Below are 18,926 nucleotides of genomic sequence, written 5' to 3' on the forward strand. Positions count from 1 at the left end.
GCCTGTGTGTTCACCATCCAAACCAGCACAGACCAACTGAGACACAAGCCACCTATGGCTGCAAAACAAAATGTTCATGATTTGAGGTTTTTATTTCTTCTTCCTCCTCCTCTTTTTAAACTAGAATCTGTAGAATTTCTATATAAACAGTTATCACCAGTGAAGTGTAGCCTGGTGTAGAGGCCATGACAGAAGGACCTCACTTCATGGTGGCCAAGAAACAGAAAGAAGAGAAAGAAAGCAACCAGACAAGAGTTACCCCACATGACCTTCTTCCTCCAACCAGGCCTATTTCTTAATAGCCAATCCTGTTATGAACTCACCCATGGATTAATTTATTGATGTTCCAAACAGATCCAAACCAGAACATGTAACATGAAGCTAAATAGGAAAGAGGAAGGAAGGAAGGAAGGAAGGAAGGAAGGAAGGAAGGAAGGAAGGAAGGAAGGAAGGAAGGAAGGAAGGAGATGGAGGGAAGGAAGGGAGGGAAAGGAGAAAAAGAAAGGGAGAGGGAGGGGAAGGAAAAGGTAAAGGATGGGAAGAGAAGGGAAGTGTAAAGGGGAGGGGGGAGGTGAGAGGGAAAGGGGGAAGCTGAGGTGAGGCATGGGAGAGTGGAGAAGATAAAGAGGTGGGGAAAATAGGAAGAAGGGAAGGGATTGATAAATATAATTGAAGGAGCTAAGGTTCTGATTCTATTAAATTAGGCCTTCCAGAGGAACTAAACTAGCCTATAAAAATTGGTGATAAAAGGGTAAACATGAGGAATCACCTACCTATTAAGATGCCTTTATGAGATTAATAAAATGTGAGTGCTAATAAACTGTTACACATCATTCATAATTCAAAGTTCCCATTAATTGTAGATACACACGATAGACCTAAGGCATCATTAGATTTTTAGAGGCCCCACATACAAAGATATAAAGCACTTTAATTAATAAATCCTATGGGAGCCTCTTCAATGGACAAGGCCTCACAGATAATGAATTCCCATTTATTTTCTACATAGTTTCCTCTATTGATGTCTTTGGGAAAAAAAAACTTTAAAACTTTCTTCCAAGGATGGGCTAAGAGGCATAAAGAGAAAATGAAAAAATAAAACTGGTCATCAACTTCCTTTTGGATAAGTGTCTTGGAGACTTGGGTGTAGAGACAAAGCCTGAAATATTGAACAATCTGACAATAGGACATGTGACACAATATTTTAGAGCAAACAGTAAGGGACATTTGGACTAGAATTCCTGTGTGCTCTTAAAGTCTCATCTTGGGCAAGTTACATAACACCTCTGGCCTTAACTTCCTAGAAGTAGAATGGAGGGATAGTATTACCCGAAAAGCTATATTAGGAATGATATGACATGCTGAATATAAAGAAGCATTTATTACAGGGCCTAGCATAGAAAAAAATTGTCAATAAATATTAACTATTCTGATTTTCTAATAGTTATTGGTGACTCTTCACTGTTGAAGCAGAGCACAGTCTATATCCTTTCGCTTACATAAATCCATCAACCCCCCACTGCCCAGATCTCCCCCGATTACATCTACCTTTCCAGCATAACTCTCAACCAGACTAAGCAACTGAACAGTTACTGAAAACTGTTTCAGAGAAGGCCTAGAAAAGATGAAATGCCCATGTGGAATGAGCCCCCTCTCTGTAAAATTAGGGGGAAAAAAATCTTGATATCATCTTGGCATCCTTTGTAAAGAATCTGATTCAAAGCACAGCAAAAGAAAGATAATGTATAGAGAACAAGAAGGAAACTGGCCAGTGGCTTATATCTCTAATCTTAGCTACTCGGAAGGTTGCAGTTCAAAGCCACCCAAGGAAGGAAAGTCTGTGAGACTCATCTCCAATTAACCACAAAAGGCTGGAAGTAGAGCTGTAGCTCCAGCCGTAGAGAACTAGTCTTGAGCAAAAAAAAAAAAAAAAGCTTAGGAGCAATGCCGGGCTCTGAATCCAAGCTCTACTGCAGGCACACACACACACACACACACACACACACACACACACACACACACACACACACACTGCACAGGGAACTTTGTATTTATGAAGCTCTTAATGTGTTTTGAGTATCTTGTCTGGTGCTTTTATGACAATTTTGTGAGGTAAGCGTTATGATCCTGTGCAGACCAGGAAATTGGCATACAAAGAGCATAGGTAGCCTGCTCAAAGTCCCACAGCTAGAACACACAAAATTACAGAACCATCCCTGCTCTTTCAGGCCTTGTGAGTCTCTGAAAAGAGACAAAAGCATGTGAAACCTCCCTCTAAGTCTTCCATGTACCCAAACTGTATGTATGTCCTGCTCATGGTAGGCAAAGTCCAGAATGTTGTCACTGAGACCAGACAACCTAAAAATATCCCTGGCAGACCCTTAAATACAGCGCAACCAGTCTTTGAGTTCAATCACTATTCGTGTGTGTGTGTGTGTGTGTGTGTGTGTGTGTGTGTGTGTCTGTCTGTCTGTCTGTCTGTCTGTCTGTCTGTCTGTCCTGAGACTTGACCTCAGGGCCTGAGCACAGTCCCTGAGCAATGTTGCTCAAGGCTAATACTCTACTGCTTGAGCCACAGCTCCACTTGGGCTTTCTTATAGTTATTTGGAGTCTCGTGGACTTTTCGGCCCAGGCTGGCTTTGAGCCATGATCCTCAGATCTCAGCCTTCTGAGTAGCTAGGATCACAGGCGTGAGCCACTGGCACCTGGCTCAGTTAGATAAGCGATTGTCTGTAACACCTAGCAGCAGTTAATAAGGACTTTAGTAAAAGAATGAAGATTGAGACCCAAGACTTAAAAGTTACCTGATAAACAGTTTTGCCCCTTACTTCCTGTGAGCAAGCAGACCAGGGCAGCTACCTTTCCACCTCACCAGCCACGGGTGCCATTTATCTCTCAGAAAAGGAGAAGAAGATCCAACAGCTGGTAAAGCAAAGGCTGGGGTTTTGAGGACTTCAGAAGCCTCCAGAAAACCCAAGATACAATATAATGGCTTAACGGTTCTTGAAAGAGAGAAACATGTGAGAAAAACCACTATCACAAACCTCGAGTTTCGGTCTGAGTTAAATCTTGGTTGCTACCCTCACACCTCATGTCCTCACAGGCATGGAGACTGAGCACTGAGACTGATGACCTTCGAAACAGGAGAATGGACTCAAGGAGCAAGGCCTGCTTGACTGTGTCTTTCTTCCTCTCCCAGCCCTGAGGGGTGGTGTACCAAGCAGAGCAGAGGGGCAGAAGAGAATGGAGCGCTGGGTATCTCTGCCTGGCAAATGCCCTCCTAGAGGTGAGCCAGAACAAGTCCACCATCGAGCTCTAGAGGCCCCTCTGTTGTAAATCTACCTGGTACAGGCTGCATCACAGTGTTAGTCATGAGCAAGCGGCCATTCGTTCCCATGAATAGAGAAGAGCAAGAAAGAGATGTCAACTAATAATCAGCTGGTCTCAGGAAGATGCGCCTGAAGAAGCATCAGAGGGAGCGGGGCTTCCCCCGCGGGTACACAGCCCTGGGTCTGATCCTTAGCACTTTAAGACAAAGAAGTTATGGCTACCTGACTGCTGGGCTGAAGCAGGTGGATTGTGAGTTGGAGGCCACTAGACACTATGCTTACCTTGTAAGAGGAAGAAGGAAGGAAGCTTCGAGCGGCAAAGTCTGGGCATGGTTCTCGGGACAGGAGGACTTGGTCTGGAATACTTGCCCTATCACTTCTGGGCAGTGTGACCTTGGACAGATCCCAGAAGCCATTGAAATACTCTGATCTCAGGAATGAGGAAGGCAATGCTGGGTTGTTGAGAGAGTTGTCACACAGCTTACTCTGGGTAAAACCTAAATCTCTGGGTCTAGCCCAAAGTAAACACTGAAAATAGATGAGCAACTTCCCTCTTTGATACTAGGTGCCAGAACACTCAGTCTGACCTCAACTGAGCTAGTGACAAATTCAAGACTCTCAAGAAAATGTACTACATATGGCAATTTAGCAGTAATTTTGTCCTGAAGAGGATAATCACATTCTCCAAAATCACCTGTGATCAATATGTGTCAGAAAGAATAACACTTTTAAAGCTGCCTGTAAAACTGCTTGACTATTACCACTACTCAAGTAGTATGGCAAGTAGTTACACTTAGAGTTTGACAGCCTTAGTATTCAGTTTTTTTTTAATAGAAGGTGTGTTTCCTTGTTATCCGATATATTTTATATGTGCTTAATTGGTTGTTTGAAATTGGATAGGGAAGGGGGGAAATCAAGATGAGCTGGGGGAGAGGGGAGGGAAATGGGGACCATGTCATGAGAAAAGGTATCAATGTTTGTGAAGTAATGCACCTTTTATCTGGTGAATATAATGTAACCCTTCTATTAATTACAATAAAAAAGAAAAATTAGGTGTGTTTTTAATTTTCTTATTGTCAGGGTTACATTCATCAGGTAGTGTGTATTTTCCTTCTTTAATATTCATACCCCTTCCCGTGTTTTTCTCCCACTTTCTCTCCCTAGAAGATGCATTTTAAAGGTCATTAAAACCTCCTGCAATGATCTTAGAAGGCAACACCAACGGGACCCTGTCCAGTTACTAAAGATACACTGAAAGAGGAAGAATCATTCAGTCAGTTCCCTGCTGGATCAGCTAAGACGTTGGCCTGCTGAAGAATCCCACAGAACCAATTATCTTGATGTCCACTCATCAAAGCCAAGCCTCTAGGCATTAACCTTTCTCAGTAAAAAATTATCTCATTTCCCCAGTGTATGAGTCTCCCGAGTCCTCTTAAAGAACTCAGCTGTGACAAAAGAGCTCTAGTAGAATGAGTGCGGGTGGGACTGAGAAGTAGAGCTCCTATGGAAGGTTTGGACAGGAGGCCAGGATGCAGACCTCAGGACCTATGTTGCAACTGACCTCTTCCATTTCCATTCAGCCCTGGTCTTAACTGGGAAAGGTTAACCCATGGAAGGCATTTAGCTATGACTGGAGACATTTTGAGCTGTCATAATTGGGAACTGTGATGGTTCCACTGGCACCTACTGAGGAAATGCTAGGTCACTACAGGACAAGGGTAGGACACTGCAGACAAGGCTAGAACAAGTTCCAGGACAGAGAATTAGTCAGACCCAAATATCAGCCAGACTGAGACGAAGAAATTGTGCTTCAGAAGAAGAGAGAAAGAACCTCCTTGGGTAAACTGTGCCATGGCAGTTATTAGAAGCTGTACTGTGGAGTTCAGTACATGAATTTATTTATGTAGCTCACCCCAAAGATCATTATTAAATGAGATAATGTCCCTAAACTAATTCGGAAGAGATCTAGTTGATTAAGCTTTAAAATTACTGACTTTCTTTTTCTTTTTTGAATTTTAAAACCATGAGTTCCCATCTCCTTCTAGCTCTCTGGGGAATATAAGAAAGCAACTGTCAACATCAAAACTAGTGTCTTCTCTTAGATAAAAATAAAATCACATTATCCATGCAGTTATTTCCTAGTTATTTCCTGTGACTTTATCAGGTTTTCTATTAGTAGAGGTGTGTCATTGAGACAGACATACAGAGACCAGGGTACACACCTACACATGTACACACACAGGAACTTGTTGGGACTCTCAGCAAGTTATACCCTGAAGGTCACCAATATTGTACCTTTTCTATGTTGCTGAACTGCTGCTCTTTCTTAAAATAAAAACTCAGTCCACTGCCATATCCTCCTCCCCAGCCTGCATGCAGAATTAATACCTAAAGGACATCCTCACTGCTAATAGGACTTGGAAGCTATGGTTGAGCCCACAGAGCTGAAAATAACACTCAGTTTCCAAAACAGTGGTTTTTTTAACTGCTGTAAATAATAATTTTAAATCAACTCTTTTGCTGCTGTATGCAAGCTCAAAAATATCTGCCAAGTACATTCTTCCAGTTCTCCCTTCACTCCTGCCAGGCATATGGCAGAGGCATCAGGAGTCTCCCTTCCTCCACCTGTCCTCTACTGCAACCATAGTGATAAAAAAAAGCCCAGGAGTGAAGTATCATGAGATTTTCCTTCACCCTGCTTTAAGTATTTGGCACGATCTAAAGTCCCCAAGTAGTCGTGCACTAAGTCTGGAGTAATGGGTTATTTGTAAGCTACACCCACATTCCCTTGGCTCTAAAAGCAAATAAACATTTCTATTATGTCGTTGGTGGAAAAAAAAGACCAAAGAATAAGAAAGCCCTATGGTTTTAAAGGAAATATTGGGAAACTAACTGTTCAGCCTAATTTAAAAAAAAAGCAGCTGCCTACTCCCAGAGACCAAAGTCTAGCTCCAAGAAGAGAAATGGGATCTTTTCCAGAATTTGGCCAGTTTTCCTGCAGTAAATTATCAAATGATAGTCAGCCTGGCCAATACAATAGCCAGCCCACGGCAGGGCAGAGAGGATGTACTCTTCCAAAATCTGCTTCGGAATCTGGTGTCAGCACTGCTTAATTCTTTGCTAACTGTTCAGATTTTCCAGTGGAAAGCAAAGAAGAATTGTTTGCACCTTAATTTGCATGCCATGCTAAAGAAACTCAGGCTCCTCTGCCTTCACGTCACGATGGGGCTGGATACAGTGTACCTGATAGTAAATATGTCCTGCCCACCTGAACAAATTTAGGGCAGGATCACAAGCATCAAATCCAAGCCTTGTTTTCAGCTTGCCACATAGTGCCAGGCAAGTAGCTTAATACATCAACAGCCTCATTTTCTCAGATGTGAACTGGGAGTGGCAGTGGGCACGGCTCAAGTGGCAGAATGCCTGCTTAGCAATTGCAGGGCCCTGAGTTCAAACCCCAGTGCTGTCCAAAGACGAAGTAAAAAAGAAGGAGGAGAAAGAGGAGAAAAGGAGTGGGAAAAGGAGATATAGGAGGGAGAAGAAGAAAAAGGAAGAGGAGCAGGAGGAAGAGGAAGAGGATAAGGAAAGGGAAGAAGAAAAGAACAAGAAGGAAGAGGAGGATGAAGAAGAGAAAAAATGAAATATGACTCACAATATTAGTGATTTCTAAAGAAGAAGACATAGGTCATCTAAACCTAAATTCCCAGAATGACAAGTATCATTCTAGAGCAGAGTCCAAGAGTGCATTCCAAGTAATATACACATGGTACTTCTACTGGTCACTAATTACCCCATCTCCTCCTCTATGTGGGACCCAAACAATACAGTCTAGGCCTCTTTCACTGTTGGGTGGAGCCATATGTCTAGTTCAGGTCAATGGTCTCACTCTGGTTTCCAAAACTCTTCATACCAAACACACACACACACACACACACACACACACACACACACACACACACACACACACTCCTGATACAAATAGTTTAGGGACCAGACTTTGAAAATCACTTGTCTAATTCTTTACTAAAATAGAAGGTGTAATCCAAAGGTTCTTATGGAACAAGAAAACACCTAGAATAGCCGAAGCAAGTCTAGGCAAAAAGAGCAATGTACTTAGTATTACCATACCAGACCTCAATCTTCACAATAGAGCCATAATAACAAAAAACAGCCTGATATTGGCACAAAAATAGACTAGAAGATCAATGGACCAGAATAGAAGATCCAGAAATAAAACCATAAACCTATAGTCAACTTATATTAGACAAAGGAGCCAAAGATATACAGTGGAATTAACGCAGCCTCTTCAATTATTGGTGCTGAGAAAACTGGGCAGACACATGCAGAAAACTCAGAATTGATCCCAGCCTGTCACCATGCACAAACATTAACTCAAAATCGATCAAAGACCTTATATCAGACAGGAAACCCTGAAACCCTGAAACTGCTACATGATAGAGTAGGAGAGACACTGAAACTCATAGGTACAGGCAAAAACTTCTTGAACAGAGTGCCCGGGTCACAATAGATTGGAGAGAAACTCAACAAATGGGACTACCTAAAAATAAAAATTTTCTGCACAGACAAAGGCATAGGTACGAAAGTAGAAAGACAGCCAACCAAATGGGAAAATATATTTATCAATAATACATCAGGCAAATGCTTAATGTCCAATATCTACAGGGAACTCAAGAAACTAATCTCCTCCAAACCCAACAAACCAATCACTAAATGGGCAAGGGAACAAAAGAGAGACTTATCAAGAGGTTAAAATGGTAAATATATATATATGTATATATATATATATGAGAAAATGCTCACTATCCATGGTCATAAAGGAAATGCAAACAAAAACAACCCTAAGATACCACCTTACCCCAATTAGAATGGCCAATATTGTGAACTCAGACAATGACAAATGCTTCCTGGGTTGTAGAGAAAGAGGAAGCCTACTGCACTTCTGGTGGGAATGTAAACTAGTACAACCACTCTGGAAGACAGTTTGGAGGTTTCTCAAAAAACTAAAAACAGACTTTCCCTACGATCCAGCCATACCACTCCTAGGCATCTACCCTGAGCATCATAACCCAGGATATGATAAGGACACCTGCTCAGCTATGTTCATCTCTGCACTATTCATAATAGCCAGGCAATGGAAACAACCCAGATGCCCTACTGCAGATGAATAGATACAGAAAATATGATATATATATATATATATACAATGGAATTCTACATAGCCAACAGACAAGATAAAATAATGGCATTCACTGGGAAGTTGATGAAACTAGACAGAATCATGTTAAGCAAGATAAGTCAAGACCAAAGGAACAAAAGGCACATGGTCTCCTTGATATGTGGATATTAGATCTAAACAATACCAGAGCAATGACTCAATATTTGGGTACCCAAGGTTATTGACACAGCTTTGGAGATATAAACATAATTACATAGACATAAAAATCTATGATGGCATATATACTCTATAGATATAATGTTATATAGATCAATATGTATCTATGACATATAAACTCTCAGCTTAATTTTAATTATGTTCCAAAATCTATGTGCCAGTGATTGCATATAGAGATTCCCTTTTCGAATTCTTGTTTGTTAAACATGACATTTGAAATGTGACGTAAAAATCAATGTTAAAATAAAAAAAGATAGGGCCGGGAGTTTGGCCTAGTGGTTAAAGTGCTTGCCTAGCATGCATGAAGACCCGGGTTCGATTCCTCGGTACCACATACATAGAAAAAAGCCAGAAGTGGTGCTGAGGCTCAAGTGGTAGAGCTCTAGCCTTGAGAAAGTCCAAGGACAGTGCTCAGGCCCTGAGCTCAAGCCCAGGACTGGCAAAAAAAAAAAAAAAGTAGACAAAAGAAAAAAAAAGAAAAATCACTCATCTAAGTCATCCCAATTGTCCTTTACAAGACAAAACCGCTTTTCTTGCCTCCCTTGCAGATGAGAATGATTATGGGATCCAAATCTAGCCAACAAAACAGAAAACAAAATCTGCAAGGTAAGTTCTAGGAAAGATGTCCTTTATAAAAGGAGTCCCTGCCAATACACTACTGAAGAAGAAAGTTGGAGAAATGGCATTACCTGACTTCAGTCTTACTAAAAAGTTATACTAGAGTGTGGTCCTGGTAGAAAAAAAAGTCAATGAATAGAATAAGGAGCCCCAAAATAGATTTATATAAGAGCAGTCATCTTTAAAGAGAATAAAGTAGTAAAATGAAGAAGAGGCAGTCTTTTCAGCAAATGATACAAACAACAGTACATATTCACTTTTTTCTTAATGGCACGGACACAAACCTTACACCTTCCCAAAAGATAACTCAAAATGGATCCCAGATGTAAAAGTAAAATACACAACTATGAAACTCCAGAAAACATAGAAGAAAGTCAAGATGACATTGAGATTGGCAATAACCTTTTAGATAAATACTCAAAGGCATAGTACATGAATTAAATAATAATTTTGACTATCAAAATTAAATTTTTATGTGCTGCAAAAAAATACTCAACAAAATGAAAAGCTATAGTTTCTAGTCAGCTCATCAGTAATAAAAGCTGACATTTTGATTTCTATCTGATGCCTCTAGCTCCCAATTAGTTCTGAACTCCACAGGAGAAGAAAGGGGCATTCTTACTTATTCACTCTGCATTTTTAAAAAGCCAATAGCCAGGCATTTTATAATTCTGTTCCATAAGCATTGCTAAGAAATACAGTGCCTCTTAGTAATTCAAATGAGGCTCAAAACTGAGATATGTCTAAATGGTCCGAATCAGAAACATTCAAACAAAGACACCTAAAGGATGACTTCATATGTTTGTTTGTTTGCTTTTTACTCCACAAAAAAAAAAATTCCTGTTCACAAGAGCTGAGAGAAAAGCCTTTCATGTGAAGATTTAAAAGATCTTTTTAAAAATACATGAACTTTCCCATTAAGAACCCCCAAGCTTTGTTGGTTTATATAATTTTCATTCCTGAAATCATCATCTAGGAATAGCTGGCCTTCTAAATGTACTTTAAATGAATGGCTGTGTGCTTTAAAGGGGTTTTCCCCCTTTGAAAACTTCACCTGCAGCCAGCAAACTACTGCAGGATCTGATGTGCATCTATTTGAATATTCAGAAGGATACTCATAATCTCCTGGAATTCCATCTCCTCTGCCACATTCAGCAGGTGCATCTATTATGTACTGCCAATTCAATGGTGCATGCCTGCCTCGCCTTTCTAAATAACTGCCTAGTCTTTCTTTTCTCTTTTGTTATTTTTCCTCTCGATATACTGGGGACTGAAACCAGTGGCCTAGCACTCAACACTTGAGCGATGGCCCCAGGCCAGCTCCTAGTCTTTGATGGCTCTACAAGGACTTGGTGGGCCTTTATTATAAAAATGAAAAGTAAGATTTTTTTAAGGCTCTGTCCCAGGGTCTATTGAATAGAGGCCAATTTACATAGCTTTAAGAAGGAGAATGCTTGAAGGGAAGAGAATAAGTTCTAACTTGGTAGCAGAAGCAGTAAAATGATTGCAAACTCTTCCCTTGTTTAGAATCTAATAAAAGTTTTGCTTCATTGCCACGAGGGATTTGGAAAGCCCTTTCTTCTACAACTAAGGAAACAGAGCTAGAGAAACAGCAAAGAAAGTAGCGTGCCAGATCAGTCATTTCTCCATGTGAATGCTCGTGTACTTTGAAGTGTTTAATCCACCAGATTTCACTTTCCTCTCTATCAAGGAAATGAATGGCCCTTTCTCACAGGGACATTCATGGAGACACATCCTGAATCAGTGAGTCCTAAACATGGGAGATGCTGAGAACTGTGGTTTCCATGGTGACCACTTGGAGATGCCAGGTGCAGTCTCCAGTGAGGCCCCCTAGCTCCAATTCCAGGGAGCAAAGGCTGTGAGATATTCCAGAGAAATTTCTACATGGAGCTACTCAGATAAAACCTGAGAAAGCAGCTAGCCTGCCAATAAAGTTCTCCCTCTCAGCTCTGAACTCTACATGTGTGGCGCTGTGCCAAGCTCTTTCCCATACATTATTTCATTTAATTACCAAATTGTTATAAAATAGATCCACATTACATTCTCTTTGGCTAATAAACAAATTAACACAGCTTACTCGGAATCAATGAGCTAACATATGTGTCTAAACAAACTCTGCAACTGCTCATCTAGAGAACTCTCCAGCATTCTTCTAAAGCGAAGTATAAGCCAGGAATCTGAGGGGGGCAGCCTTAAATAAAGTCTCAAAGTTCTTATCTCAAAGGGGGAGCAAAAAAAATGTCTGCTATAGAACTCACCCCTCATCTGTCTTTGCCCATCATGGCTAGCTTCTGAGAAAGTTCTCAAATATGGGGAGAATGATGGAAAAAGTAATTGATCAAGTTGGCTAATACTCATAATCTGACTTGTTGAATTGAAGCCTTAAATCTTTTATTTAAAAGTGCATTGTACTCATAAACTAACATGCTGAATTGAAACCCTTTATACAAATACTTACTGGTAATAAAAATGAAAAAGCAAACAAATAAAATGATTGTGTTCACATTGGAAAAAAAAACATTAAGTCATCATCGGAAATAATTTTCTTACTTATGCTGAAAATTCTGGAACACTTGAAAGTTAAGTCAAGATTGGCCAAAGCACAGAAACAAATGTAGGCCTAAGTTAGATGAGCATTCTATAGAATTAAATAACGGGATATGATTTCAAGGGCTCTAAAACCTCAGTCTATAATCACAGCCACCCACATTCCTGTCACCAAGCTAGGCATATTATCAGCTTTAGGAAATTAGTTCTTTGAATTGAGATTTATGTCTCTTGTTTATCTATTTCCCAGAGGAAAACATGCACTGAGCCAGCAGCAAACATCATCAGTCTCTGTGCTGGCTTTTCCTGTGGGATCCCTTAGCAGGAGGAGGCAGAATGGGGAGGAGCCATACCCAGAGCAGACCAGTTTTTGCAAGAAGCTCCCTAGGATCAGCCTGGAAGCACCGTGGCTAGAGACAAGGTGTTCTGATAACAAAATGGATACGTTTGCATTGTTCTGTGTTCCCGGCAAAACCACTACCGAAACCATTTCCCATCTTTAAGGAGAAGCTGAGGGCTGTGATTTGCTGTGATGTGTCTCCTACAAAACTTAGATGGTAAAACTCTATGGCCCATGAGATAGCATTAAGAGGTATGAACCTTTAAAATACAATTCAGTCAAAAGGACTCTTCATTCTTGAATGAGATAGAGGTTCTTATAAAAATAGACTTCCTCCAGTGTTCCCTTTTCTCTTCCATCCTCTCTGCCCATGTGAAGACGTAGCATTCTTTAAAAAAAAAAAGCCAGCTTAAAGAAAACAAGACCCTTGCCATGCAATTCAGACCTTTGTCTCTGACTCTTCAGCAGCCAAATGTGGAGAAGTAAATTTCTACTCTTTGTAAACCATTCTGTCTCAGCATAATCAGAGTAAAACGCTATGTACATCTTAGTACTAATACTTAGCCATCTTGTACTGTATTTCCACAAGTACCACTGTAAAGTAGGGAGCAGTTCAAGAGAAAGGAATCTGGGCAGTTATTAACTCTGTGAGCCATGGGTCCATCAGAAAACACGGATATAACGTTTTATTAAAAGAGCATGGTGCCCTGATAGCGCTTTCTGAACCCTGTTAAGCTAAAGCCAACTGGATCACAGTAGGTACGGGCAAAATAGATGCAGTACTCACTCGAAAGACTTTCTCCACTCTGGCAATGCTTTTCCCAAAGATGGTTCCAAGTTGGTCTCCAATTCCAGCCAATAAGAAACCAAAGAGTGGAATCCCAAAGATGGCATATAAAATACAAAAGATTTTGCCTCCTTCAGTACTTGGAGCAATATTCCCATACCCTGGTGAGAAATAGTAGAAAGAAAGAAGAAAAGAGATGAGAGGAAAGAGAAGGTGAAATACTGACCAAAGAATTCAGACTTTGCAAACAATTTCTGCATGCCCCACTTTGCATATTTGGCAATAGAACATCATTGCCTCACTGCTTCTATTCCTCTTTGTAAATAGTTTCCTAGACTTTATAGATTTTTTTTTAAATTTCTGATGGAAATGATACTAGGCTCCTCGGAAATTCCAAGAATCCCGAACATGATTGTTTATGAGAACTGGAACATCTGGAAGGAGTTTGCCAATTGCCCTTTGGACTTAGACAAGCACTCCTTTTTTCTCTTTTCTCTTTTTTCTTTTTTTTCTTTTTCTTTTTTTTACCGGTCCCAGAGCTTAAACTCAGGGCCTGGGCACTGTCCTTGAGCTTTCTCAAGGCTAGCATTCTCCCACTTGAGCCACAGAACCACATTCAGCGTTTTCTGTGTATGTGGTAGTGAGGAATTGAACCGAGGGCTTAATGTATGCTCAGCAAGCACTCTACCAGTAGGCCACACTCCCAGCTGCTTAGGTGGCAGTTGCAGTCCCAAAATGATGGCACTTCACACGAGAGGAAATGCAGTCTAGTATAAATTCAGAGAGGGCCCATGTCTGGTTTCATCCTGTGGTTTACTATTACTGCTAACAGTAAACAAAAGAGAATCAATGAGTCAGGGACTCTCTCTCCCATTGACAATGAAATCCAGCAGTGCCTGGCTCTCTTTCTCCTTAACAAAACTTCTATCTTATCTCTTTGTCTTGCTTCTCCAGCTACCACATCTTGCACCAAGGGCAAACCATGCTAAGTAAAAGTTGATTGATAAAAATGGATGTGGAAATATCAAAATGTAAAAAAAATCCTAAATTAATATGAATTTCAAATAACTCTTTGAAAATACCAACATCTGCATTCTTAAGAATTGTACAAGCTGAGCACCAATGGTTCCTGCCTATACTCCTAGAATCTCAGGAGGCTGAGATCTGAAGATCATGCTTCAAAGCCAGCCCGGGCAAGAAAGTCCGTAACTACCAAAAAGACAGAAGTGGAGCTGTGACTCAGATGGTAATACTAGCCTTGACCCAAATAAACCTTAGGGACCCCAGGACTGGCACACACAAAAATAGAATTTTGAGATTGCAGGGCTGAGGATTTGTCTCAAATATAAGAGTGTTTGCTTAGCACTTGTGAGGCTCTAGGCTCCATCTCCAGTACCTCCAAAAATGTGATTATAGAAGCAGTGAATGTATAGTGAATATTGGGTACACTCGATTAGATGGAGACAGAAGAAAAAGGCTGGAAAATGAGCCCAACTGAGCCCATTTCTACAACCATGAGCACTATACTCAGGTTAGCCAGTATCTACCGTAGTTACCTAACCATTCTCCCACATTGGGGTAGCTCTTGTGATGCCTGTGTTTGAATCCATGCAATGAGTGAGTTATGGGCCATGGTTATGTGCACGCTGAGAATGTAGCCGAGTAAGGGAAGATGTGGAAGGCTTCTCCGTCCTCTAACCTCCTCCAAACCTGAGGAAGTCATAGTTGATGTCTGCCTGTGGGAATGAGTCACTTGGCTGTTTTCTATCTCAATGTTCTGTTCAGAATCATTCAAACCTCTCATCACAAATTATTTAAATTACAGGTTCCATTCCATAAATGAGTTCTCAAGGCAAGACATCCTTGTTTCAAATTACCTTTATTCACCATCATCTTGATTTAAACTGACAAAACCACTTAGGTAACTTTTAGGAACTTGGACAAAATCATTTTGCCAAGCATGCTCCTCCAGAATAATCTGATTTACATTAATGTAGCCTTACTGCAAAGGAAACAACCATCCATCTACAGCTCTGCTTTTCATACATTTATGGTGACTTCAAAATAGCCTAGTTTTGTGGAGGCATGAGGACTCTATCGGGACTGTATCATAACCACTTGATTTCAGGGAATTCAGGTTTCCTTTTAGTTTGAGAACCTCTGAAAGAAACAGACACAGGAAAACTGAAGCTTTCAACCTGTGCAATGGGCATCTTACTGACCCTGACAAGTGCTCTTTCATTCTCCCTGCTCTCAGAGGAAGCCACTTTGCAATCTTGGCTAAGGCACTGTGGTTCTCAAGGCATGTCAGTGTCACTCAAGCAGTGCCAGAGAGAAGCCTGGAGATGGCTCCAGGTCTAGTTCTATCTACTCCTTACAGCTTGGTGGTCCTAAGACTACTTAACCTCTCCAAGTCCTAGTGTTAGAGGAATTCAAGAAAAAATAGGAAGTTAAAAAACCAACGGGGGGGCGGGGAGTTTGGCCTAGTGGTTGAGTGCTTGCCTAGCATGCACGAAGAGCCTGATTCAATTCCTCGGTACCACATACCTAGAAAAAAGCCAGAAGTGGTGCCGAGGCTCGAGTGGTAGAGCTCTAGCCTTGAGAAAGTCCAAGGACAGTGCTCAGGCCCTGAGCTCCAGCCCAGGACTGGCCAAAAAAAAAAAAAAACAACAGGGCACCCACAGCATACTTCTATAACCCTGTCTATTCAGAGACTGAGCTCTGAGGATAACAGTTGAAAGCTAGCAGAGGAAGGAAAGGCCTTAAGACTCTTTACCTCCAATTAACTTTTAGAAAAATGGAAGTGGCACTGTGGCTCAAAGTATTAGAGTGCTAACTTTGAGCAAAAAAGCTTAAGGATAGCCCCTGGCCCCGAGTACAAGTTCTACAACTGACAAAAAACTGATAAAGTGTCATATCAATACAAATAATGATAATTATTATTATAGTACATCAATGAAAATTATTGTTGGTGTTATTGAGTGATGTTTTATAGACAAGAACACTAAAATAAAATTAATCTGAAGTTCCTGAATAATGGCACTAATAATATACAAAAAAGTCTCTAGAAATACTTAAGGGCCTCTTTTTATGGTAACTCACTTCATAGTAGACATTAAGTGATTGTATTCTTGAGCAATGCTAAATTTTACATGTGGGCCTGTACATATCTGCATTCTCCTGCCTTTGAGAACCTATATGAAAACAAAAAACAAAAACACTTGACCCTTCACCTTGTCACTTTGGAAAAATACAATTTGCAACTTTTCTCTGAAGCAATGGACAGGTCCATCCCTTGATTAGAGTTCTAGGTGTACCGGACCTGTTAGACTGCCCTGCCCATCTTTCCAAACGACCTGCTAGAACCCTGAAGATATATGTTATGCTGATATGCAGGCTCTAGAGCTAGATCCCACGTGGATTCCTATACTGATGTGTCACTTTACTGGATCTGGGATAAAATTATCCCAACTTCTCTGCCTCACATTCTGCCTATCTGAAAGACAGGGTTATTAAACACATGACATCACAGCTATTAGGAGTTCTATGAGAAGCATGAGTTCCACATGAAGACTAAATGCATGTGAAGAGTATACAAGGTAAGTCCTCCGTAAGCTTGTGTGATGTGGCATTATGCTTCTGAACAAGATGTCTCCAGAAAAACTAAACCCTAGGAGAAAAGAGATGGTTGATGCCTATTTTTCTCACAATAAGACTGTTGCTCTCTCAAAGCAGCCAGACAAGGGACCAAATGACTGTACAATGAGCTAGGTTGGCTCATAGCCTAAGTGAGGCCATGGCTGGATGGTAGGTATATATTTCTTGTGGGCAGTTAGAGGCCACCAAGAGTAAGAAATAAGAATAGTGAGTCAGCTGTTAGAGGAGACAATTTTCCAGTAAAACTAATCTGGAACAGTGGAAGTAAAGCAAAGGAGTCCAAGAAGTTCAACTGGCTGCCAGTGACTTTCAGCAGTAGAGAAGTCGCTCTGCAAGGACACAGCCAGGAACGGGAACAGAGGCTGCTCTAAGGGGTGAGACCAACAGGCCTCAGCTTGGCTCACCCATCATACTTTAGAAGGCAGTTCCAAGTCCTTTATGAACCCAAAACTGATGTGTTGAAAAGAAACTTAGACCACACACACACACACACACACACACACACACAACACACACACAACACACACACGCAGGCATGCACTCACGCACGCACACACTTCCATGTGCTGCTTCTATGCCAAAGTCAAGGCTTTGCCAAAGTGTTTAAAGAGTACATCCGAGAACCAGCCAGTCTGTTCATGTAGAGCTGCTGGATGGGTGAGAAAACTATATGATCACACAGGACCTCACACATAGAAGGCCCACATGCTTTGGTCTAATGCTCTGCTCTTGACATTTTAGGTTCTTAATCACTTTTTGTAAGGTAATACATTTTCATTTTTGCACTGGGCGCCACAAACTATATAGCCAGACCTGGTGGAGGATGCTAGATTCCGTTACTTCCTATCTGTGAGATAATGGACAAGTTACTGAACTTCTGTGGGCTTCAGTCCTACCATTGTTAAAACGCAGATAGTAACAGTACCTACCTTGTATGGTTACTGTGAGAACAAATGAGATCATGCACGTGAAGCACAGTGCACAGTATCTAGTACAGCACTCAGGATGCGTTAGGACCAATGGTTCCTATTCCCACAGTCATGGATTAAACACCCCATCAAAGTGCTGTAGAAACACAAGCCACTGCCTCAGTACCTTGGCAGATACCAGCACAGAGGCTGCCAAGCAAGTGACATAGTCACCAGATACCACCTGAAACTAAACCAGGTACTTTCTCTGATGTAGGCAGAGCAAGGTAACTCAGTCAGAAAATGCCTCAAATGCTGCATTCTAATGGCTTTGCAGAATCATTAGAAAGAAAGCAATCAGTTGTTGCCCTTCTACCCGTCATAGCTTGTAGAAAAGCATCTGAATACACGTGCGTGCCTTCTCCCTAGCCAGTTGCTAGGGATCCATCAGCAGAGTCAATTTCCAAAGGCAAGGAAACTTCATCACATCAGAATAAGTTATGGCACCCTTGTCATGGACTGAGCTATCTGGGCTTCATTCTCGTGTGGCCACTGATTTGGAGAAGTGCCTGGGTGTGTTGCCTGTTAGTATCCATGCAGCCTAGATTCCAGGAACTCCTGCAGATAGCAGAAATCCAAGTCCCTTACATAAAATACTATATTCGAATATAAACCTACACACATCCTCCCATCTACATCATCTCCAAATTACTTGTAACACTTCAATGCATGGTCATAAAAGAAATGCAAATCAAAACAACACAGTTCCATCTCACTCCAGTAAAAATGGCCATCATCAAGAATATAAACAACAAATGCTGGTGAGGATGTGGGGGTAGAAATGGAGAAAGGAACTCTATTACATTGCTGGTGGGAATATAAATTAGTGCAACCACTATGGAAGGCAGAATGGAGATTCCTCAAATCAGAAGGAACCCATGTACACAAATCCATGGATATGAAAGGAAAGTGTATAAGTACAGATCTCTGTATATTCCATCATAAGAAAAGCTCTTTTAAAAGTGCTTTGATATTCACAGATTAAAGGAACCGCTGATACTGAATAGTACTACTGCTTTGCAGCAAGGACTTTCATTTCTAAGCTCGCTCTCTCTTCACTTTCTAAATAATGGGTGCATTTTATTTTTGTGGGTCGTGGGGCTTGAACGCAGCCTGGGTGTTGCCCCTAAGCTCTTCAGCTCAAGGCTACCACCTTACCCTTGAGCCAAGCCCCACTTCCCATTTTCTAGAGGTTAATTGGAGATAAGAGTCTCAGGTCCTTTTGTGCTTGGACTGGCTTTGAACC

General features: G+C 41.1%; 1 protein-coding gene across 1 annotated transcript in view; it reads right to left on the reverse strand.

Moving 5' to 3' along the window:
- Kcnk10 (potassium two pore domain channel subfamily K member 10) overlaps window positions 1–18,926 on the reverse strand; it is a 116,916-nt gene that overhangs the window by 26,068 nt on the left and 71,922 nt on the right. Inside the window, exon 5 of the mRNA XM_090344668.1 lies at window positions 13,056–13,216. Coding sequence (XP_090200794.1) covers window positions 13,056–13,216 — 161 coding nt within the window. The remainder of the gene's footprint in view (window positions 1–13,055; window positions 13,217–18,926) is intronic.

The sequence above is a fragment of the Megascapheus bottae genome, chromosome 14, assembly GCF_031878675.1.
Source record: "Megascapheus bottae isolate mThoBot1 chromosome 14, mThoBot2.hap1, whole genome shotgun sequence".
NCBI classification, from domain to species: domain Eukaryota; kingdom Metazoa; phylum Chordata; class Mammalia; order Rodentia; family Geomyidae; genus Megascapheus; species Megascapheus bottae.